General features: G+C 40.4%; 2 protein-coding genes across 14 annotated transcripts in view; one reads left to right on the top strand and one right to left on the bottom strand.

Moving 5' to 3' along the window:
• The window catches only part of CNN3 (calponin 3), a 28,718-nt gene extending 22,384 nt beyond the window's left edge, over positions 1–6,334 (top strand). The window contains exons 2-7 of the mRNA XM_017643945.3: positions 357–478; positions 682–748; positions 1,693–1,830; positions 2,202–2,318; positions 4,044–4,190; positions 5,460–6,334. Of these exons, the coding sequence (XP_017499434.1) occupies positions 357–478; positions 682–748; positions 1,693–1,830; positions 2,202–2,318; positions 4,044–4,190; positions 5,460–5,801 (933 nt within the window). The 3' untranslated portion in view covers positions 5,802–6,334. The remainder of the gene's footprint in view (positions 1–356; positions 479–681; positions 749–1,692; positions 1,831–2,201; positions 2,319–4,043; positions 4,191–5,459) is intronic.
• Positions 5,847–24,428, bottom strand: part of SLC44A3 (solute carrier family 44 member 3) — a 100,387-nt gene continuing 81,805 nt past the window's right edge. For all 13 annotated transcript variants that reach the window (XM_073234317.1, XM_073234321.1, XM_036998268.2 and 10 more), the window contains 3 exons: positions 11,676–11,813; positions 9,436–9,672; positions 5,847–8,344 (listed from right to left, as the gene is read on the bottom strand). In XM_073234317.1, the coding sequence (XP_073090418.1) occupies positions 8,231–8,344; positions 9,436–9,672; positions 11,676–11,813 (489 nt within the window). In that variant the 3' untranslated portion in view covers positions 5,847–8,230. The remainder of the gene's footprint in view (positions 8,345–9,435; positions 9,673–11,675; positions 11,814–24,428) is intronic.

Here is a 24,428-nt window from a genome sequence, read left to right as displayed (position 1 = left end):
ACGATCTTTAAAGTTTAACATGGCTAGTGCCATATGGTAATACACTATTAACTTTTGTCACTTCCAGTGTGTCATGAGTGGATATCTGTCTTGTCTTGATCTGTATATTCTCCTCAGTCCTAGCTTCTCTCCACGTGCTGTTCAAATTTTGTATAACACTGCCTTAATCAAAAATTGCTTATTAGTTACTGGAGCTGTAGTTGTTGGTTAGGTTCACCAATGAACACCAGTAAGAGTAATTAACTCCATGTCACAGCTGTGGTCTTAATGGATAATTAAAGTGGAGCAAGTCATAAGTCAGCAGCTTTCGATGCTTTAGTGAACATTCTTCCAAAGTTGGTCAACTTGTATTTCAGATTGCTTCCAAGTATGACCATCAGGCAGAAGAAGATCTTCGCAACTGGATAGAAGAGGTGACAGGCATGAGCATTGGCACCAACTTTCAGCTGGGCTTAAAAGATGGCATAATCCTCTGCGAGTAAGTCTGGGCCCTGATCTGGCTGCTCAGCTCTTTCTGTCCATCCACAGGCCTGTCTTAGCCTCCTTCCCAGTCCAGGTGTCAAGCACTGATATTCTAATCAATGCTTTTAATGCTTCCTTTACTGATGTTAAAGGAACCAATTTTCCGTTCCAATTCTGTGTGACCAATAAATAAGGTGTCCCTTACACTTTTCTTTTCAGACTCATAAACAAGCTACAGCCAGGCTCAGTGAAGAAGGTTAATGAGTCTTCGCTAAACTGGCCTCAGGTAAGAGCCAAGCCAGCCACCTCTGTGTCCAGTTGTTTCCTCTTTATGCAGGGAAAACTTGATTATGGTTTTAAAATAGACGTTTTAGCAGACATTTGTGCACGTGGCTACATTTTTTTACCATGTTATTTTTAATGTTTCCCTGTTTAGTTCAGAAGTTTTTGTGTATTTAGTCTGTCTACTCTCAGAGAATTTGACACAGCTTACACAGAGAAATAACAACCTAGACCCTGAGGATAAGGAGGGGAAAAGCAAAAAATTTAATATAACTACTATCTTTGACTGTAGAACACTGTATTAAGACAGTCTTAGGTCACGGATATGTATTAAATAAAATTGGACATTTTGAGTATATATTTGAGATAGAAGAGAATCAGCATTTAGTGACCACAAATTTAGTTTTATATTAAAATACAATAAATTATTTCTTAATGTAATTATGTATCTTTTTTTAAATTTAGTTTTTAATTAAAGTATCATTAACATATAGTCTTATGTTGGTTTCAAATGTACATCACAATGGTTCAGCAGTCCCTGAGTTCAACTTGTGATTGTGAATTACTGTGCCCTTTTTATCTCCCACCCCCTCTCCCTTGGTAACCACTAGTCACTTCTCAATGTGAGTAATTATGTATCTTTTGATAAAGAAAATTCCGGGTCTTGGATAGCTCTGACACAGACTTCTTAAAATCATGTAAGGAAGAGCTTGCCTTTAAAGAACTGAAAAAATCTGACTACTTAAAAATATTAGAAAGACTATTATGTCACCCACTATGAAACACTCTTCGCTCATTTTCCAGAGAGAGCCATACTTAGTATGTATCTGGCCAAGAATTTTTGCCAAGTAGCTTTCTGCCTGGTTTCTTCTTAACTGGACATGAAAATTTAGAATTCAGAATGTCAATATTTTGCTCCAAAAGTTATATGACTCTTTCTCTTTTTAGTTGGAGAATATTGGCAACTTTATTAAAGCTATTCAGGCTTACGGTATGAAGCCACATGATATATTTGAAGCAAATGATCTTTTTGAGAATGGAAACATGACCCAGGTTCAGACGACACTGGTGGCTCTAGCAGGTCTGGTACGTATATGTCCTAGTGGCTGGTTAAAAATTTCAGCATGTTGGTAATGAATTGCATCTTTACCTCTCCCTTGGGGGTTGAGATGAGGCAGGAGGAGCTCTTGTCTCGTCCATAAATATTAGCATTGTGGAATGGTTGTTGACATCAGCTGCCTCATACAAGTTAGCTTAATTAGAATACTCCCACGTCAGAGGTACAGTACAGTGTATTACTGAGTGGCTTTAAACATGTTTTTTAACTCGTAGTTTGAGTCTTACCTAATGAAGTCTTCATCTTTGGATGGTATCAACTGTTTTTTGTTCTGTAAAACTCTGTTGCAGCATCCTCATTGAAGTGTTCCTTTTCAGTTAGTGTGCATATTTCTGTCTAGGCTAAAACAAAAGGATTCCACACAACCATTGACATTGGAGTTAAGTATGCAGAAAAGCAAACAAGACGTTTTGATGAAGGAAAATTAAAAGCTGGCCAAAGTGTGATTGGTTTGCAGGTAAGTAATGTGACAGTGCTTCATTGGTCACTTGTTCAGTATCATTAATTCTCACCATGAAAGTCTCTCATAAGTAAGGAATAGATAGATACACCATAATATCAGTTTTGGGGATGGATATGTGGTTCATATAGTTTATATCCACTCAAAGCTCATGAGGCAGTGATGATGGTTTTAGAAGAAACCTCAAGCACACCATCTAACTTAACAGTATTTACCCAGGAAATATTTTCTCCCCTAGTTACATTGTCTTCTTTTTCAAGAGAATGTGCTTTATAAATCCCTAAACATGATCATATGAAGCATTTTTATAAAGTCTCATGCCAGAGTCATTTATTTATGGTAGTAAAAGCACAATACAGCAGCCAAGCACTTTCAGGATTTGTCAGTTTAATTCCTGGAAAGTATTTCATTTAGGTATTTCTTTGCTGTTCGCATTGTTCCCCTGGAGAACACCATTGCTCAATGCCCAATATGCTGTGGGCACTACTATCTGATACCTGCTTGATACACTGTCCCTGATACACTGTCCCTCTCTTGACTGAGTCAGTATAAGGTGGATTTAATTTTATACTGTACAAAATTGTATCAGTGGTAAGAAACTGGAAATTCAAATTTCCAAACAGTAGTTGATTAAATTATGATTAACTCCATAAAAGGAACTAGTAATGTACAAATGATAGACAAGAATGTAAAGATGAAGGAAAATAAATCAAGTTATAAAATACTATGGTCAGTGTAATCACAATTTTATGTAAAAGACACACAGAATATTTCTGTATATATGTATATGCATGTGTATTTATAGATATATATACAGACACATAGGTAAAATAATTAGGAGAATACACACAAATGTTTACAGCAAGTATCTGGATGGTAGCTCTCCCTTTCCCTTTTGCTTATATGTCTTCTGCATCTCCCCTGAAGAACAGGTTTTACTTTTAGTAAAAATAATTTTCCTTTAATCTTTTTAAGAAAGAGAAAGAAAGAAAAAAAAGACCAACAGTAGAATGTGTCCCCAACCAGTAGAACAGGGAATACTAGTTGGTCCTGAAGCCATGTTATTCTCACTGAGGAAGAAGTTAATTATTGTTCCTCTGAACTTTGTTGAGTTCAGAGTCCTCATTCTGCCTCTCTCTGTACAGAGACATGAGAGTTAGAAGAATAAAATGTGGTTCTTTTCCTGTGAAAATGTTGGTAGTTTTGATGAAATTTTAACAAAACCTTGTTAAGCTGCTAGAGAAGACACCTTTGCTATCACATTTTATGCAAAACCTATTGAATAGAAAGCACATTGCCTAGCTATCACGGGTGCCTCTGTCCCTTTAAATGGGAAAAACAGGTACCTCTTAATATGGTTATCTGTGCCACACAGTGGGAGAAGAGTGCAGGGGAAATTACTTATGCATAATTCTGCCATTGTTAAATAACTTTTTGTGTCTATCCATTCCTTCCTGTGTGCATGTTTTTATAGGGTTAATTATGTCATGAGGTTTTATATCCAATGAATTGTTTGAAATATTTCTCAGAGTGAGCACCTTGAAATATGTTTGTGAAAGCAGGGAGGAGATTCTGGATCTAGGAGGCTGCAGCCTCAGCACAGGGAGGGACTTTTCAATTGTGCCCCTTCTATATTTTCAGTAGAACAGAAAGTTTTGTTTGTATTGTATGTGTTGTGAACTTCTGATATAATTAGCGCTAATTTTATTTTTAACTTAAAAGATGGGAACCAACAAATGCGCCAGCCAGGCAGGTATGACAGCCTATGGGACTAGGAGGCATCTTTATGATCCCAAAATGCAAACTGACAAACCTTTTGACCAGACCACGATTAGCCTGCAGATGGGCACCAATAAAGGAGCCAGCCAGGTGAGCAATACCTTTTTCTCCTTGTAGCCAGAGTACAAAAGGGTTATTGAAAGTAGCACTCGCTTTTTTATTGACTATGTTCCAAGTAGGTATTTTTTGTATGGTATATTTAGAGTATATTCCTTCAGAAAGTAGGTTTTGCTAAGAAAGTGAAAGAATCAAAGGACCTTTCCTGCAGCAACACAGTATGGTATGGCTCATGGCTTTTGCTGGCAGAACAGCTGGCCTTTCTACCTAATCAGAAGAAAAAAGACGTGTATTATAGTGGTCTTGCTCCAGATGCAAATAAACTGCTTATTTCTAATACTTCTTTTAATTTTTTTTTCTTAAAGGAGCCCTTAATTAACTTGGTAGGTAAATTATCTGGTGTTCTGCTGAGAACTGTTTAGCTAGCATCCTGCTAAATGTGTGAGTATAAGTGGGTAGAAGTGCAGCATGGTGAGAATACCAGTATCCTAACACCACACGAGAGAGAATTGTTGCCTTGTTACAAAGAGATCACCAGCATTTGGCAGGGAGGTTCCTATAACCATTTGGGAGCAGACAGGAGACAGGTCTCACTGAACAAGAATGGAGATAAAGTTTGAAAAATCTTTCTCTTAATGACGTCCAGATGAGTTATTCTTTGCCCTTTATGGTACACATCCTGCCCGTGTGGCATTGTCTCTATCCTAGCTGCCAGGAAGTGTGTGCCTGGCATAAAAGGAGGAATGAGGTATGAGTTACTGTAGTCTGAGAAGGAGGGGAGTGGTCTCTCTGAAGTGCCTGGCTCTACAGCGTCTCAGAGCCTTTTGAAAGATTCAAGTCCATCAAGACTGCTCAGCATAGTTTCTGTTGAACGTATTACAAGGTTTGAAATCGGTAACTGAAAAGTGTACATGGTCATAAGTAGGCCTTCAAATGTAACTTTCAGGTGTGCAGCATTGCACTCTGTTTTTATGTTATGTCTAATTCTTTCTTAAACCCAGAGTAGGTGGTCTTATCTCTATTTTGCATATGAGAAAACTAAAACTAAAACTAAGTTACCTTGTTTGGGTCCACACTGCAATTTTATAGCATAGCAGGGAGTCGAAGGCAGGGCCAACCTAGTCCGAAAGCCAATGAATACAACTTCATAAGCCACTTGGCATTGGGGTATTTTAATAGGCCAACTTTACCCTTGAACCGAATGAATGCTTTTATATTAGTGTCACATTCACTGTAAATCAATTCATAATATATGAGATACAAGAATAGATGTGTAATGTTTATGCTATGTTCTAATTCCAGGCAGGGATGTTAGCACCAGGTACCAGAAGAGACATCTACGATCAGAAACTAACATTACAACCAGTGGACAACTCGACAATTTCCCTACAGATGGGTACCAACAAAGTTGCCTCCCAGAAAGGAATGAGTGTGTACGGGCTTGGGCGGCAAGTATATGACCCCAAATACTGTGCTGCTCCCACAGAACCTGTCATTCACAATGGAAGCCAAGGAACAGGAACGAACGGGTCGGAAATCAGTGATAGTGATTATCAGGCAGAATACCCCGATGAGTATCATGGCGAGTACCAAGATGACTACCCCAGAGATTACCAGTACGGTGACCAAGGCATTGATTATTAGTCACATGAGGAGTTCAGTATTTAGCCCATCGTTTTTTATTCACTGAGAAACAAGCTAGCCTTGAGTAATTTTTATCTTGTCTTCCTCAAACACTCTTATGCTTATTGTATCTAAAAGAAATATTGCCTTACATACATTCCCTCTTCCTTTTCCTGCCTCTTCCCTAAATAGTTGCCTTTTAGTGCTGTAACAGTTAAATCCTACAGCATAGCCAGTAACTCGCATGCACAGTGAAAAGGAATACTGTGAAAGGGGAGTACTGTGAGACGGCCAGTACCTTAATGGAAGATCTATGCATTTTTACAATCTTCTTAAACTGGTATTTTCAAACAATAGAAAGTTTTGGTTTTGGGGTTTTTTTTTTTTTCCAGTTTGGTATCTGGTTTCTACATGGAAGACTAATAAACTCGTGCTTATAGTTAAATGTGGTCTTTGCCAACTAAATTTAAGATGCAGCATTTTAGAAATTTACATAGCAATGTTTTTACAGTATTGTTTTGCTGATTTTTAAATAAAGTCATGATCAGTGTGCATTTGTGATTAAATGTGTACTTATTCTTACCCAAGCTGACAAGATCTTTTCAGAGTGGTGTTTCTAAAGGAGTGTGTATAAAATCGGCCCGCAGACAGTTAGGTCTGGGCGGTGCGTTTGCTCTTCCTGTTTGTGCCAATGTATCAATGTAGAGTTGCTCTGTTTCCTTCAACTGTATTTATTGCTGCATTTCTCAGCATAAACTTATCCCATTGTATTTTTTATAAATAAATATTTTTTTTTGAACATTCCTATGAGCCATAGGCTGATTATTTTCTGGCTAACTTCCAGACAGATTTTTTTTTAAATATTCTTTCTCAGGTACTGTTAGGAGAGACTTTAATATTTCTTTTTACTTACTCTATATAACAATGCATTCTATGCTTGAGATTGAGGCTTAGAATAATGAAGAGACCTGCCCACAGCACAGAGGAAGTGACAGCCAGGAGTCAAACTATTATTTGATCCTTGCTTATTCCATTGTGACTCAGCTGTCCCAAATTCATCTTAAATCCAACTTGGAATAATCTTAAAATCATTGTCAGGGACATTGGTGTGAACAGGGTGGGGGTATTTTATATCTACATCTTAGGGTAAATATTAAAAAGACGACACATTGGATCAGGAAGAGGGAATGCTGTTTGATAATAAACAAGGGTTTATAGTAGGAAGAGGAAAAAAACCTAGCCTTCAGTCATGACAGAGAGAAGGTCAAACAGCTAAGTGGTGTAATGACAAAACTCCGATCACCACGAGATAATTGGTAACACACACGGACATTTTCTCAGCCAAGTGGTCCCATTTCCTCTGATAGGACTGGCTCTGTTAGTCTTTGGGTGTGCAACACACCTGCTTGTTTTTGCTAAGGCAGATGATAAAGACATAGTGGGATTTTCATGCACCCATAAGAGCACCATCTACTTGCTGCTCATGCCACAATGACTGAGTTTAATGCTTCAGCAAAACTGTTCTGTGAATCCCTTTCCTAAAGGAGATTCTTAGATCTCAACTAATGCAATGGTGCTGTTTAAGAAAGAAGTTGTTTATTTGAGCTTATTAAAGTAGACCTGAGCTAACAAACTGTTTCTTGCCAATTTGGAAGACAGGTTTAGGGAAGCCTTGTATTGCACCACTTGCTCTGCCAAATAGCCAGACTGGTCCTCCTGTTAGGTAATTAGTTCTGTTTACCTAGTCACCTAACTGAAATGAGACTGTCAACCAGGCATGTTAAATGTTCCTGTTTAAACCTTAAAAAATGAAAAGCCCCAACACCCCCACCATCTCCACCCCACTACTGAATCTAAATTCAGGATAGGGTCCAGGCCTGAGTATTCAAAATCCTCCACGCGATTCTCAGGTGGGGTCGTGGCAGAAAAACCACTTTTCCAGAAAGTTTGCTAATTTGTAAGAAGTAGCCTTGTTCTTTTAGCAAACTTAAGTCATACCTGGTCAAAAGTCTGTCCCTGCGTTACACCATGCTCATCAGGTGGTAGTTCGGTTAAACTCTTAGTTTTTATTGTCATTAAATCTAAGAATTGTACTTCGAAAAGCTATAACGTATTTAGCACATTTCCAGGATTGGAAGCATAGAGAAGAGTCCTGCTCCATATTGTGACCGCATTCCAAAGATTTCTGCTGAGGTTTATTTATTGGTTGTGAGTGAGGAGAGTTCTTGTCCTTGGTGCCCTGAAGGGAATCTTTACATAGTGTGCTTTTTCATTGATGCATATGAACATGGTCTTCAAAAGTTTTCCTGGCCAGCTGGTACAAAAAAGGTTGTAAACTTTTATGGATCTAGTGTTGTAACGTGGTCAAACAGTAAGGACAGAAACAATGAAGTTCAGGTCTCTCTCTTTGAATGGCTCTTAAAGGGCAACTTTTTCCAGGTACAGATACCTCATGAGCGCCTGTCACACATGGGCCGGAGTTCTGTCCCCTCTTCACTCCTTAATGAGTTCTTGTCTCTCTGTGCCTTTGTGTCACTTCGTTTGTTGATTCTTTTTACAAAATTCTGAAAAATGAAAAAATGAGGCCAGCGTCAGGTATTTGCACTGCTGGCAGCGACTTCCTTGGCCATAATCATTTTGGGGAATTTAATCCTTTCAGAAAGTTTTCCCTGTTGAACTAAAATATTTTGAGGGGTAGATTTCAAAGTGGATTTTTAATCAGGGAAGTGCAAATCAGGGAAAGAAAACCTGGTTAGCTTCCTACCACCCTGAGAAGTATTTTTTTTTTTTCAGAATGCATACCAGTAAGTTGAGGAATTGTATTTTTATGTTTTATGTGGAAGGGGATGAGGGTGCATAATGCCAAAAGCATGGAAGTGCTCGTTAAACTTCAGTGCTTGGCTGAACTGAAGACTGCTCTGGATGCACTGTTGAAAAGCAAAGGGCTTTAACTGAAGTAGGTTTTAGGGCAACAGAATGAAAGAAAATTAAAACATCATTTGACCCAGACAACGGAAAATGATGAGAGACACCATTCAGCTGTTAAAATATCCCTGTCTACACAGGATAAGGCACAGAAGCAACAACTGTGTTGCAAAAGCTGTTGGAAACAGCTGCCTGCTATTTCCAGATAGAGGCAGGCCGGGGCTCTCCTCAGGGTGTGGCATTTCTCACATCGTGCCGTGGTCAATAAAGGGCCTGAGAGTCACATCTTATCACTGGCACAGAAGGTGATTGGTCTACACTGGAGTGTGTGCTCCTTAAAACACAAAGGGGATGATACGACACTTAGGGAAGCAAAAAGCTTTAGAAAAAGATCAATTATTAAACCTCCAGACCATTCAAAAGGCCATTAGCAAGGGCCTGATACTGGGTCCAGAACACTTCCCCAAGGTCCTGTCAATGTTAATTATTCAGCTTCTCTTCTGTCCTGGGGTGTTCTCTTCAATAAGGGGTGTAGATTCTGCCTTGGAACACGGAACCTGAATCTCACTCTCAGTACATTCAGGACATGGAGGCCATGTGGTAGAAGCACACAGAACCCTCCTGAAGAGAAAATAAGGTTAGGTACCAGCCTTCTTTAGGTGTGAGTCTCAAAAACATTTTAGACACTGTGAGGATGCACACTGCAATCGGACATGAAATATTGGCTTACCAAAGACTCTTGATCCATAAAGTAGGGCTTTCCTGATGATCCATCATTTGTTTCCAGATCAACAGCAAAACACAGGAAAAGTGCGTCCAGCACGGTTTCAAACACAGATAAAAAACTATGGGCTACTAAGTAGGCAAAAAAAGCAACCAATAGCAGAGGGATTGCCCACACCTGGAGAGCACGGTTGTAGTTAAATGCCATCAGTCCCCCAAAAACGGTGAAACACACCACTAACACCTGCAAAACAAAAGTTTGTTGAATTCTTTATGAATTGGCTGGTTAGAGTATTCTAGAAAAGATCTTTTGTTACAAGTAATAGTTTCATATACATGTATGAGTGTGTGTGCCTTATTGCAAAGAATGCTTGTCAGAAAATTTGTCTTAATGAACAGCTATGTTACCAAAGAAAATACAGTTAATGTGGAGGGGGAGAGAGTAGATGTATTTTCATTTTATCTGTGCCTAGTATTTGTATTTATGTAGTTATAAGGACATTTCACAAAATGTTTATTGCTTTTTTCACTTAGTACTGCAATAAGCATCTTCATTAAAAAACTTTGTGTAAATGCCATTTTTTAATAACAGAGCAACAGTCCACTGAGTGGATATAAAGTAGTTTAATGTATGATTATTTTTACCCTGGGGATTAAAACGAAAGGGTTTTCCAATGCTGGTGTGAGGAGATAATAGGATTATGCCCAATTTTTGCTGTATATAATTGTTACATTTCCAGGAACATGATTATAGGTATGATGTACCTAATTCTTCAACAGACAAAATGGAGCCCATCTGGAATCCTCATTGCCCTTACATATCCACAAAGATGGACATGAATGTCTGAATGCTACTTCATTAAAAAAACCAAAGAATCACTGGTCATTGCATGCTCATTAGAAGCTCATTAGCAATTACGTGTACCATACAGGAAAATGAATTAGTGCCTAAAATAAAAGATAAGTCTCTTGTCAAGACAAAACCTCATTCCAAAGTCTTACCAAGCTAATACAATTTTATCCATTTAATTACAACCATGACTTAGATTATTTAGGCTATTTTGAAAGGCATAATCAGTTTGTGCTTCTAGAGCTAATGGTTGCATAAAAAGTCTCAGGGCCAGCTGAGCCTTAAATATATTTGCAATTAACATGCACCTGTGAAATCTAGGCATGTTATAACTTGTTACTGACAGCTAGCTATGATAGTAATGCACCAGAGACACATACCAAATGCCACAGAGGCCCAAAATGCTAAACAAGGAGCCCAGAGGCCATACATGGCATCAGCCAGGTCACAACTGGAGACCAAGATCTTGTTCACTTTGGGGCACCACATTCATGTCCTGCACAGAGGAATGGACGGAAGAAGCAGGGATACTAGCTTGGAATAGCGAAGATGTGGGGGGAAGGTCAGGACATCTGTGGTCAAGAATTTGAAGGGTAGTCAAGTGGAAGTGGGATCAGGCAAACTGAGGTGGGCAGAATTAGGCTCCTGGGTGACAAGTACACGGGAAGAGTCACACTGTAAAGAACCTGCAACTCAAAACACAGTCAAGTAGGTGCTGGAGCATCACTTTCATCAATATTTCAGTTAATCTTCCCTCCAACCTAGAAAGGGCATGTGTTCTCTTTAGTTCATCGATATGAAGACTGAAGTTCACAGTTGTGAAAGATCCTAAGTTCAGGGCCTGTCCTTTACACCATGAGATGTTGGAACTCTTAGGATGTTCCTTTGCTCCATGAGACTGAATACAATTAAATGAAAAACTATTCAGATGACAGCAGAAATGTAACTTTGTCTCCATTTGGAACATTAACAGTTCTGCCTTTATATTTATTTACTTAATATCCTTAAATAATGTAGACATAAGGTTTCAATACCATTTCTATGTATTTTATGACAACCCCCCCCCACACAAAACATACCCATTTTCAGAGGCTTGTAGTATTTTCATTTTAGATATAAGAATGTGGGACTCAGGTAGAACTGATTATAGCTAAGAGAGTAAGACAGGATTCCAGTCCTGGTTCTACCTGTTGTGGGATCCTGGACAAGTTATTAAAACTTAGTTTCCTTATCTGAAAAATAAGGATGTCTTACAGGACTGAGGATTAAATGAGAGAATGAAACATCTACCACTGAGTAAGGCACTCAAGAAACGTGAGTTCTCTTTCAAAGCCTTGTTGTGTGGCTTAATTTTTGTATTCCAGGTTCCTTTGTTATTGTGACAAAAGACATCTCACCTTTCCTAGAAAAATGATGAATTCTCCAAAACAGTTAACAGATGTAAAATGACTTGGATTCCTGGATAAGAGTTTGAGCGCATCTCTTGCTGATGTACAAAAATCTGTCCCATTAATGGCAGTTGTAGTGTATGCATTCTGAAACCAAACACAGTAGTGAAAAGGTGGTGATTCTTATAATTATTGCTTTAAAGACAATATAATGATAATACAGAATATTTGCAAAATAGAGAAAAATAGTTACTATAAACACACTATCTCTACCCATAAACATTTCAATTTCAAAGTCCCTTCCAGTCTCTGACAATATGCACATGTACTTCCATACTGTTACAGTAAACGAAAAGTAAGTACTTCCGTCAATATGGTGGATTGAACATCCCACTACAAACGTGGAAGTGATGGGTAAAGCATTAACAATTTGGTAATGCACAGCAGAGTTTGAGGGTAGGAAAGGAAGTTTAGGTACTGGGAACAAAGCAGCCCCTGGCAACTGGTGAGAGCTTAACCCAAAGGCTCAATGGGCAGGGAATTAGTAAAGGCTTAGGGGTTGGTGCTGGGGGCTTAACCACTTAGGGAAAAGGGACAACACTCAGGCCCTTGCTATGGAACCCAGCTCTCTGCACAAATTTAGGATTTATACCCAATTCAAAATAAACCATCCCAGGAAAGGGGAAAAGAAATTGCACTATCTACCAGGGACTACTGAAATGGGGGTTGGGCAGACGCAGAGCAAAACCACATGCCTGCAGGCCAGGGAATCGCAGAGTCCCACAGATGGCCACCCTTGGAGAAGATTTTCACAGGAAAATTTACAGATGACCCAAGGAAATGAACAGCACAGCAAATGAAAATCTGTACCTAAGAGTAATCTGAAATAAGTTATTCAAGGAAGTATGTTTAAGATGCTAAGGAGATAATGGAAGCAATAGTGACTATAAGAAATGAGCAGTGTGGTGTGAATATAAACAAGCAGAGTTGAGAACAAACCAAACTGAATTTATAGAAATGAAAAAATTTATAATTTAAATGGTGCAGTGTCATTATTGTATATCTGTATTTTCTCCTTTATTAAATAAGCATTTTCAAGTTGTTCCATGGCTTTTATAGTTTTAATGTTTAATAAATACCTATTCTATCAGGGTGTGTATGTGTCTGTGTATCTAGGGCATATTTAGCTAACTATTTCAAATATTTTGCTATTATAAATAACTATACAATGAACATCTTAATTTCCTGATTTGGGATAATTTCTTAAGGATAAATTCCCAGAAATGTGATAATGAGATTACTGAATCAAAGAGGACAAGTGTGTGTGTTTATGTTCTCAATAAATTTACTGGATTTTTCCACAATACCTTCCCCTTATGACTATATGATAATTTCCAAACCATCTATTTCTTGTATTTATTTTCCTTGAAATTTTCAAAAATGTCACTTGCACTGTAGTTTACAGCAAAGAATTCATAACTTCCCTGCAAAAACACACTGGAATACCACCTGCTTGGCTTCAAGGATGAAAGTTTTTTTAAATATGATGCAAATTAATCCTTTCATACAACCATTCAAAACCACTTTGGGGTTCACTGCAAAACCTGGGCCCAGTGGTGCAGGTCTTAAGAGTAAGTGACAGAGGAGATAGGGAGTAAGGGAGCAGAGTCAACTCACCCACTTTACCAAACTCTTCACCAAGGCCAGCTGGAGAGGAACACTGGTTCTCAAGACAAAAGGTTGAGTACCCACCTCCCCAGATAGGGCACCCTGCTTGCCTTGTGGGGGAGGGGAAACTCAGTGCAGAAATGCCCTAACAGTATCCACAAAGACCTTCTGTGGTTTGGTTTGACTTAGAATGCATGTGAAATTTGCTGTTAAAACTCTGAACTGGCTGTTGGAGGAAAGCTGTCCCCAGTTTGGGGATTTAAGTCTTGAGGAGGGACCTGGGAATTCATTTGCTCATTATTTAAGCATCTTCAATCATCTAAGGTTCTCAGAGCCCTGCTGACCAATTCATTATCCTGAAAATACATTTGCAGAGTGGGCAGATAAAGAATGGCATAATCATTTTTTTATAGACTGGAAACCAAGATCAAGGGTACTTTCCCAGAGCCCCTGGTGAATCAGAGCTTTTTTTTTTTTCTCTGAACTTTCTGGACATGTTACACCATCAATTTTCATTAGGACAAAATGCTATTTAAAAGCATGGTGGTTAAGGAAAGTACAGGCTCTGTAGCCAGACAGTCTCTGGGTTCCAATCCCAGTTCTACCACGACCTGCTGTTGGTCTTGGGCAAATGATTTAACCTCTCAGACCAGTGTCCTCATCTGCAAAGTGAGTTATAGCACCTATTCACCTATTACAAAGGGATGTTGGGAGGATTAAAGAACATATTCCCTTAAAAAGTATTTAGCGGGGAGGGAGCCAAGATGGCGGCGTGAGTAGAGCAGTGGAAATCTCCTCCCAAAAACACATAGAGCTATGAAAATATAACAAAGAAAAATCTTCCTAAAATAGAGACCACAGGACACAGGACAACATCCAGACCACATCCACACCTGCAAGAACCCAGCGCCTTGTGAAGGGGGTAAGATACAAGCCCCAGCCCGGCGGGACCCGAGCGCCCCTCCCCCCGGCTCCCGGAGGGTGGAGAGAAACCGGAGCAGTTTTTTTTTTTTTTTTTTTTTGGCGAGCGCTTTTTGGAAGCCTTAGAGGGACGGGCCCCCGTTGCTGGGGAGGCAGGGTGGCGGGACCGGTGAGGAGGTGCCTGGGAACGGCGCCGGAGGACAAAGAATATCCCGCGTTTCTCCCTGCGAGACCTGGGGGCGGGTGCCTGAGACCGGTGCCTGAGGACGGAGGAGGTCGTGCGTTTTTCCCCTTTTTTTTTTTTCTCTTTTTGGCCAGCGCTTTTTGGAAGCCTTGAAGGGACGGGGACCCCAGTGCTAGGGAGGCACGGTGGCGGGACTGGTGAGCGGGTGGCTGGGACCGGCGCCTGAGGACAAAGAATATCCCCCGTTTTTCCCTGCGGGACCGGTGGGCGGGTGCCTGAGACCGGCACTTGAGGACAGAGGAAATCGCGCGTTTTTCCCCCTTTTTTTTTCTCTTTTCTGCGAGTGCTTTTTGGAAGCCTAAAAGGGACAGGGACCCCGGTGCTAGGGAGGCAGGGCGGCGGGACTGGTGAGCGGGTGCCTGGGACCGGCACCTGAGGACAAAGAATATCCCGCATTTTTCCCTGTGGGACCGGTGGGTGGGTGCCTGAGACCAGCACCTGAGGACGGAAGAAATCGCGCGTTTTTCCCCTTTTTTTTCTCTCTTTTTGCCGAGTGCTTTTTGGAAGCCTTGAAGGGACAGGGACCCCGGTGCTAGGGAGGCAGGGCGGCGGGACTGGTGAGCGGGTGCGTGGGACCAGTGCCTGAGGACCAAGAATATTGAGCGTTCCTTCCCTGCGGGACCGGTGGGTGGGTGCTTTTTGGAAGCCTTGAAAGGACAGGGACCCTGGTGCTAGGGAGACAGGGCAGCAGGACCAGTGAGCGGGTGCCTGGGACCGGCACCTGAGGACAAAAAAAAAAAAAAAAAAAATCGCTTGTTTTTTCCTTTTTTTTCCTTTATTTTTTCTCTTTCTTTCTGTTCCCTCTCTCATTGTTGCTGTTGTTGTTTTGGTTTGGAGAGTGCTTTTTGGAAATCTTAAAGGGGCAGGACAGGTCACTTAGACCAGAAGCAGGGAATCTGGGGATCTCTGGGCACTCTAACCCCCTGGGCAGCAGGGAGCACAGAGGCCCCTTACGGAGATAAATAGTCTCCTGGCTGCTCCCCCTCCAACGGGGCTCCACCATTTTCGAGGAACAGCCCCAGCCAGGCCAAGCCCACAGCAACAGTGGAGATAAACCCCAAAGCAACTGGGCAGGAAGCAGAAGCCCTGTCTGCGCACAGCTGCCCAGCACAAGCCACTAGAGGTCGCTATTCTCCCAGGAAAAGGCTACAAACCAACAAGAAGGGAAGCTCTTCCAGCGGTCACTTATACCAGCTCTGCAAACTATCTCTATCACCATGAAAAGGCAAAACTACAGGCAGACAAAGATCACAGAGACAACACCTGAGAAGGAGACAGACCTAACTAGTCCTCCTGAAAAAGAATTCAAAATAAAAATCATGAACATGCTGACGGAGATGCAGAGAAAAATGCAAGAGCAATGGGATGAGATGCAGAGAAAAATGCAAGAGCAGTGGGATGAAGTCCGGAAGGAGATCACAGATGTCAGGAAAGAGATCACAGAAGTGAAACAATCCCTGGAAGGATTTATAAGCAGAATGGATAAGATGCAAGAGGCCATTGAAGGAATAGAAGCCAGAGAACAGGAACGTATAGAAGCTGACATAGAGAGAGATAAAAGGATCTCCAGGAATGAAACAACACTAAGAGAAATATGTGACCAATACAAAAGGAAAAACATTCGTATTATAGGGATACCAGAAGAGGAAGAAAGAGGAAAAGGGATAGAAAGTGTCTTTGAAGAAATAATTGCTGAAAACTTCCCCAAACTGGGGGAGGAAATAATCGAACAGACCATGGAATTATACAGAACCCCCAACAGAAAGGATCCAAGGAGGACAACACCAAGACACATAATAATTAAAATGGCAAGGATCAAGGACAAGGAAAGAGTTTTAAAGGCAGCTAGAGAGAAAAAGGTCACCTATAAAGGAAAACCAATCAGGCTAACATCAGACTTCTCGACAGAAACCCTACAGGCCAGAAGAGAATGGCATGATATACTTACTGCAATGAAACAGAAGGGCCTTGAACCAAGGATACTGTATCCAGCACGACTATCATTTAAATATGATGGTGGGATCAAACAATTCCCAGACAAGCAAAAGCTGAGGGAATTTGCTTCCCACAAACCACCTCTACAGGGCATCCTACAGGGACTGCTCTAGATGGGAGCACCCCTAAAAAGAGCACAGAACAAAACACACAACATATGAAGAATGGAGGAGGAGGAATAAGAAGGGAGAGAAGAAAAGACTCTCCAGACAGTGTATATAACAGCTCAATAAGCGAGCTAAGTTAGGCAGTAAGATACTAAAGAAGCTAACCTTGAACCTTTGGTAACCACGAATCTAAAGCCTGCAATGGCAATAAGTACATATCTTTCAATAGTCACCCTAAATGTAAATGGACTTAATGCACCAATCAAAAGACATAGAGTAATAGAATGGATAAAAAAGCAAGACCCATCTATATGCTGCTTACAAGAAACTCACCTTAAACCCAAAGATAAGCATAGACTAAAAGTCAAGGGATGGAAAAACATATTTCAGGCAAACAACAGTGAGAAGAAAGCAGGGGTTGCAGTACTAATATCAGACAAAATAGACTTCAAAACAAAGAAAGTAACAAGAGATAAAGAAGGCCACTACATAATGATAAAGGGCTTAGTCCAACAAGAGGATATAACCATTCTAAATATATATGCACCCAATACAGGAGCACCAGCATATGTGAAGCAAATACTAACAGAACTAAAGAGGGAAATAGACTGCAATGCATTCATTGTAGGAGACTTCAACACACCACTCACCCCAAAGGATAGATCCACCGGGCAGAAAATAAGTAAAGACACACAGGCACTGAACAACACACTAGAACAGATGGACCTAATAGACATCTATAGAACTTTACATCCAAAAGCAACAGGATATACATTCTTCTCAAGTGCACATGGAACATTCTCCAGAATAGACCACATACTAGCTCACAAAAAGAGCCTCAGTAAATTCCACAATATTGAAATTCTACCAACCAATTTTTCAGACCACAAAGGTATGAAAGTAGAAATAAATTCTACAAAGAAAACAAAAAGGCTCACAAACACATGGAGGCTTAACAACATGCTACTAAATAATCAATGGATCAATGAACAAATCAAAATAGAGATCAAGGAATATATAGAAACAAATGACAACAACAACACTAAGCCCCAACTTCTGTGGGATGCAGCGAAAGCAGTCTTAAGAGGAAAGTATATAGCAATCCAGGCACACTTGAAGAAGGAAGAACAATCCCAAATGAATAGTCTAACATCACAATTATTAAAACTGGAAAAAGAAGAACAAATGAGGCCTAAAGTCAGCAGAAGGAGGGACATAATAAAGATCAGAGAAGAAATAAACAAAATTGAGAAGAATAAAACAATAGCAAAAATCAACGAAACCAAGAGCTGGTTCTTTGAGAAAATAAACAAAATAGATAAGCCTCTAGCCCAACTTATTAAGAGAAAAAGAGAGTCAACACAAATCAACATAATCAGAAATGAGAATGGAAAAATCACGACAGACTCCACAGAAATACAAAGAATTATTAAAGACTACTATGAAAACCTATATGCCAACAAGCTGGAAAACCTAGAAGAAATGGACAACTTCCTAGAAAAATACAACCTCCCAAGACTGACCAAGGAAGAAACACAAAAGTTAAACAAACCAATTACAAGCAAAGAAATTGAAACAGTAATCAAAAAACTACCCAAGAACAAAACCCCGGGGCCGGACGGATTTACCTCGGAATTTTATCAGACACACAGAGAAGACATAATACCCATTCTCCTTAAAGTGTTCCACAAAATAGAAGAAGAGGGAATACTCCCAAACTCATTCTATGAAGCCAACATCACCCTAATACCAAAACCAGGCAAAGACCCCACCAAAAAAGAAAATTACAGACCAATATCCCTGATGAACGTAGATGCAAAAATACTCAATAAAATATTAGCAAACAGAATTCAACAGTATATCAAAAGGATCATACACCATGACCAAGTGGGGTTCATCCCAGGGATGCAAGGATGGTACAACATTCGAAAATCCATCAACATCATCCACCACATCAACAAAAAGAAAGACAAAAACCACATGATCATCTCCATAGATGCTGAAAAAGCATTTGACAAAATTCAACATCCATTCATGATAAAAACTCTCAGCAAAATGGGAATAGAGGGCAAGTACCTCAACATAATAAAGGCCATATATGATAAACCCACAGCCAGCATTATACTGAACAGCGAGAAGCTGAAAGCATTTCCACTGAGATCGGGAACCAGACAGGGATGCCCACTCTCCCCACTGTTATTTAACATAGTACTGGAGGTCCTAGCCACGGCAATCAGACAAAACAAAGAAATACAAGGAATCCAGATTGGTAAAGAAGAAGTTAAACTGTCACTATTTGCAGATGATATGATACTGTACATAAAAAACCCTAAAGACTCCACTCCAAAACTACTAGAACTGATATCGGAATACAGCAAAGTTGCAGGATACAAAATCAACACACAGAAATCTGTAGCTTTCCTATACACTAACAACGAATCAATAGAAAGAGAAATCAGGAAAACAATTCCATTCACCATTGCATCAAAAAGAATAAAATACCTAGGAATAAACCTAACCAAGGAAGTGAAAGACTTATACTCTGAAAACTACAAGTCACTCTTAAGAGAAATTAAAGGGGACACTAATAAATGGAAACTCATCCCATGCTCATGGCTAGGAAGAATTAATATCGTCAAAATGGCCATCCTGCCGAAAGCAATATACAAATTTGATGCAATCCCTCTCAAATTACCAGCAACATTCTTCAATGAATTGGAACAAATAATTCAAAAATTCATATGGAAACACCAAAGACCCCGAATAGCCAAAGCAATCCTGAAAAAGAAGAATAAAGTAGGGGGGATCTCACTCCCCAACTTCAAGCTCTACTACAAAGCCATAGTAATCAAGACAATTTGGTACTGGCACAAGAACAGAGCCACAGACCAGTGGAACAGATTAGAGACCCCAGAAATTAACCCAAACATATATGGTCAATTAATATTTGATAAAGGAGCCATGGACATACAATGGCAAAATGACAGTCTCTTCAACAGATGGTGCTGGCAAAACTGGACAGCTACATGTAGGAGAATGAAACTGGACCATTGTCTAACCCCATATACAAAGGTAAACTCAAAATGGATCAAAGACCTGAATGTAAGTCATGAAACCATTAAACTCTTGGAAAAAAACATAGGCAAAAACCTCTTAGACATAAACATGAGTGATCTCTTCTTGAACATATCTCCCCGGGCAAGGAAAACAACAGCAAAAATGAGCAAGTGGGACTACATTAAGCTGAAAAGCTTCTGTACAGCGAAAGACACCATCAATAGAACAAAAAGGAACCCTACAGTATGGGAGAATATATTTGAAAATGACAGATCTGATAAAGGCTTGACGTCCAGAATATATAAAGAGCTCACACGCCTCAACAAACAAAAAACAAATAACCCAATTAAAAAATGGGCAGAGGAACTGAACAGACAGTTCTCCAAAAAAGAAATACAGATGGCCAAGAGACACATGAAAAGATGCTCCACATCGCTAATTATCAGAGAAATGCAAATTAAAACTACAATGAGGTATCACCTCACACCAGTAAGGATAGCTGCCATCCAAAAGACAAACAACAACAAATGTTGGCGAGGCTGTGGAGAAAGGGGAACCCTCCTACACTGCTGGTGGGAATGTAAATTAGTTCAACCATTGTGGAAAGCAGTATGGAGGTGCATCAAAATGCTCAAAACAGACCTACCATTTGACCCAGGAATTCCACTCCTAGGAATTTACCCTAAGAACGCAGCAATCAAGTTTGAGAAAGACAGATGCACTCCTATGTTTATCGCAGCACTATTTACAATAGCCAAGAATTGGAAGCAACCTAAATGTCCATCTGTAGATGAATGGATAAAGAAGATGTGGTACATATACACAATGGAATACTACTCAGCCATAAGAAGTGGAAAAATCCAACCATTTGCAGCAACATGGATGGAGCTGGAGAGTATTATGCTCAGTGAAATAAGCCAAGCGGAGAAAGAGAAATACCAAATGATTTCACTCATCTGAGGAGTATAGGAACAAAGGAAAAACTGAAGGAACAAAACAGCAGCGGAATTACAGAACCCAAAAATGGACTAACAGGTACCAAAGGGAAAGGAACTGGGGAGGATGGGTGGGCAGGGAGGGATAAGGGGGGGGAAGAAGAAGGGGGGTATTAAGATTAGCATGCATGGGGGGGAGGGAGAAAGGGGAGGGTGGGCTGCACAACACAGAGAGGACAAGTAGTGACTCTACCACATTTTGCTAAGCTGATGGACAGTAACCGTAATGTGGTTGTTAGGGGGGACCTGATATAGGGGAGAGCATAGTAAACATAGTATTCTTCAGGTAAGTGTAGATTAAAAATTTAAAAAAAAAAAAGAAAGAAAGAAAGAAAAGGGGGATTACTCCTTAACAGGATAAAACTATTGGTAAATCAAAGATCAACGCATGCTTTAAATATCCTTAATGTTGATCACTTAAAGGGTGTCAGATGATCAGCTATGGAGGTACTCTTTTCTGATAATATTCCTTTCTCTTAATTAAAAAAAAAAAAAAAAAAAAAAAGCAGTTACTGTGTGCTGACCTCCAATGAGTTCTGCACAGTGGTATAGAGGGCATGTCAAAGTGTGGGCAAAGGGTCTGTTTGTTTCTACGCAGAAGATCAAGGCCTAGCTTGGATACCCAGAAAATGAACTAAGATACGATATGAGGAGGAGCTTCCGGCATCAGCACTCTCTGGAGGACTCGTGCCGGGGGATGATCATCAAAAAGCCTCCACAGGGATCCGGACGATGCTGCGGTTGTGGCTGCATCCAGCCCACCGTCTCCTGGACTTGCCATAAGAAGGAGGAGGGAGATGTCTAGGCTGGCATGTGCATACAGTGAGACAACGAATTTGACTGGATCTGTACTGTTGGAACTCAACCAGGAGTTGGGAGGGGTGCAAGTTGTAGCACCCCAAAATCTCATGACTATAGACTATCTATGGTTAAAAGAACATATGGGATGTGAACAGATCCCAGAAATGGGCTGCTTTAATTTGTCTGATGGTTCAAGTACAGTTGGAAAATATCCATCATATCATAGATAAATTTTCACAAATGCCTAGGGTGCCTAAATGGTTTTCTTGGCTTCACTGGAGATGGCTGGTAATTATAGATTTGCTTTGTTTATGTCACCGTATTCCTATTATGTTAATATGTGTGTGCAAATTAGTTAGTAGTTTAAAACCTATACATACTTAAGGTACTATACAAGAAGATATGTCAAAGAAATAATCAATCCTCCCAAGTTTCCTTCATATGCTACATCTATAGCTTTTCTTCTTCCTTCCTAATTACAACCCTTAAATAGAATTCGTGCCTCATATCGAATTTACCGAGTATCATAATTCCTCCAGGTGGTAAAGATACCTCGAGACAAGTGCTGGGCATAGAAGCCACAGGGCATAAATCTGCAAAGAAGTAAAAAGCTAACCTTTGCAAACAATATGGCTTCTCTCTCACTTACCAACTTTACATTTCCCTGTATGGCCCCGGAAGATGACTGGTTAGCCAGAGACGGGTAAGATTCCTCAAGGGAGGAACAACCTAAGACAGGCACAGTCGCAGGGGGGCCATCAGGTGAGAATTTGGGGATCAACAGAGGTGAGGCTCAGAACCTCACCCCCCCTGCTTTGAGAGAAATCTTCTGCATCCGTGGATGTCTTGCTGCCCTTGTCTAGCCTGGATTAATACTTAGTCCATAGGCACACACCTGATCATCTGATCATCTACATTTGCCTTCTTACAGCACTAAACTATGTTTTCTACCTTTATCTTGCATCTACCTACCACTTCAGCATTTTATTAAAAATAAAAATAATAATAATAATAGGAGAAATGTGGGATCAACATATAAATCAAGTACAAAAATCAAATGAATATTCATATTTGACCTGATGGTTTATAGGTCATATTGCATGATCAAAACCGAAAGTTTCTGTGATGAATGCCCTTGTACTGTTCACCATGTAAGAATTTATTCACTCTGTAAGAATTCGTTCACCATGTAAGAACTTGTTCGTTATACTTCAGAAGATTGGAGACTGACGAGAATTAGGCTTGAGATGGATTAATGATTGTACATTGAGCATTGACCCCCCCTATACTGAATTTTATTGTTGTTAACAACCATTTGATCAATAAATATGAGAGATGCCCTCTCAAAAAAAAAAAAAAAAAAAAAAAAAAAAAAGTATTTAGCAAAGCTCCTGGTGCATAGAAAACATGTAAAAAAGGGTTAGTTATTATCATCCAGACCTCACCAAAGATGATCTCATTCACAAGCAGGAAACACAGAGGCCATTCTTTAACACAGGGGATGTGCAGAAAGGCTCATGACCTCTTTATCCACAGGCTCTAATCCCTCATACTCTCAGGTATCCAGGAAGGCCAGGACTTACTTTCCAGACTGCATTCCTAGGGAGCCCAGCATCACAGCTCCATAGCAGGCCACTTGACCTCTTTCTTTGCATTCAGGTCCTTTCCCCAGCCCACCACCCCACTACTTCCCCCTCAAAACTGAGGTTCTTAGTGTACCTCCTGATTCATACCAGGGGAATGCAGTTTTTGTGGGGACTTTCTTTTTCTACAGATTACAGCTTCATAGTCGATTTAGCACCATTGCTTGTAAGCCATAAAAATACATTTGCTTCTGGATAAAATGATTAAAGTTTAAAATGTTTCTTTCTCATGCATGTGTTGACTCCACAGATTTTTGGACCTATAACAATTTATCTTTTCTTTAATGTATCATGCCCACTGAAAGAGGACATTACAACTACTTTGACAAGGAAATGATATATGCCTTTCTGCAGTTACTATACCACCAGTATTTTACCACCAGGTTCAGCCCTGAGTGTGACAGAAACCTAGAATTAATGTCTGTATGAATAGCTGGAGGGGGGCAGAAGCACTCAAAACCCAGGATACGGATTACAATTTCTACAGGCTCAGCATTAGCTCATCTCTACTTACCCTGCATGGAAGGCTGCACTAAAGGTTCCACACTGTCAGTCCTTGCTCAGACACGGCTGTGGCCTGGGCTGGCTGGACTTGGGGAGAACATGCAGAGGTAATCTGCACACCCTAGCAGTATGTGGAAAGGACTGGATATCTAAGGATTGGGTAAGACATTACTTTGGTTATGAAAGTTAGGAGATCTGGAAGGCTAATCCTTAAGCAAGAAAAAAAAAGAGGTAGTGGTATCAGTCTTTCAATTTATTACCAGACAAAATTCAGTGTGTATGTTTCTTTAGCATCACCAAACAAATGTGTATTTCTGTGTTTCAGAACTGAACCTATAAAATCACAAAATAGATACAAGGAAGGATTCCCAACTTGACCTCAGGATGATAGTGCCTCAGCATGAAGTCCCCATTTCTCATTCCCTTGCCTGGGATTAAAGACTCCTTGGCACAGGTTGATTCGTTTTCAGGCTTTTGCAGCCTGTCTACCAGAGGCTGTCACAAGTGTCAGGGAAGGTTGGGGGAAGGACAGAAATGAGGAAGGTCCTGTGTGGCTGTGAGGACTGAACAATGAACTAGAACTCAAGCATAAATATGAGAGTGACATGGAACAGAAGCACAAGCTGGGAAGGAGGGGAGCAGGAGCACAGGGCAGGGGAGTGTTGGAAGGCTTCACAGAAGCAGCTCGTAGCTGGCCCCTGAGGCTGGCTGTCCTCTGCAGGGAACAGGGGTGAGTGGGGCTGAGGCAGCAACAGGAGGTAGTGCAGTGAGACTCAGGGGCTGAGCAGAGAACTATGGTGGGAAATGGGTCTGGACGAGTCACACCT

The sequence above is a fragment of the Manis javanica genome, chromosome 4 (genome assembly GCF_040802235.1).
Source record: "Manis javanica isolate MJ-LG chromosome 4, MJ_LKY, whole genome shotgun sequence".
NCBI lineage: Eukaryota > Metazoa > Chordata > Mammalia > Pholidota > Manidae > Manis > Manis javanica.
The sequence above is the reverse complement of the archived record's forward strand: the minus strand, read 5'-3'. Positions and strand labels throughout refer to the sequence as shown.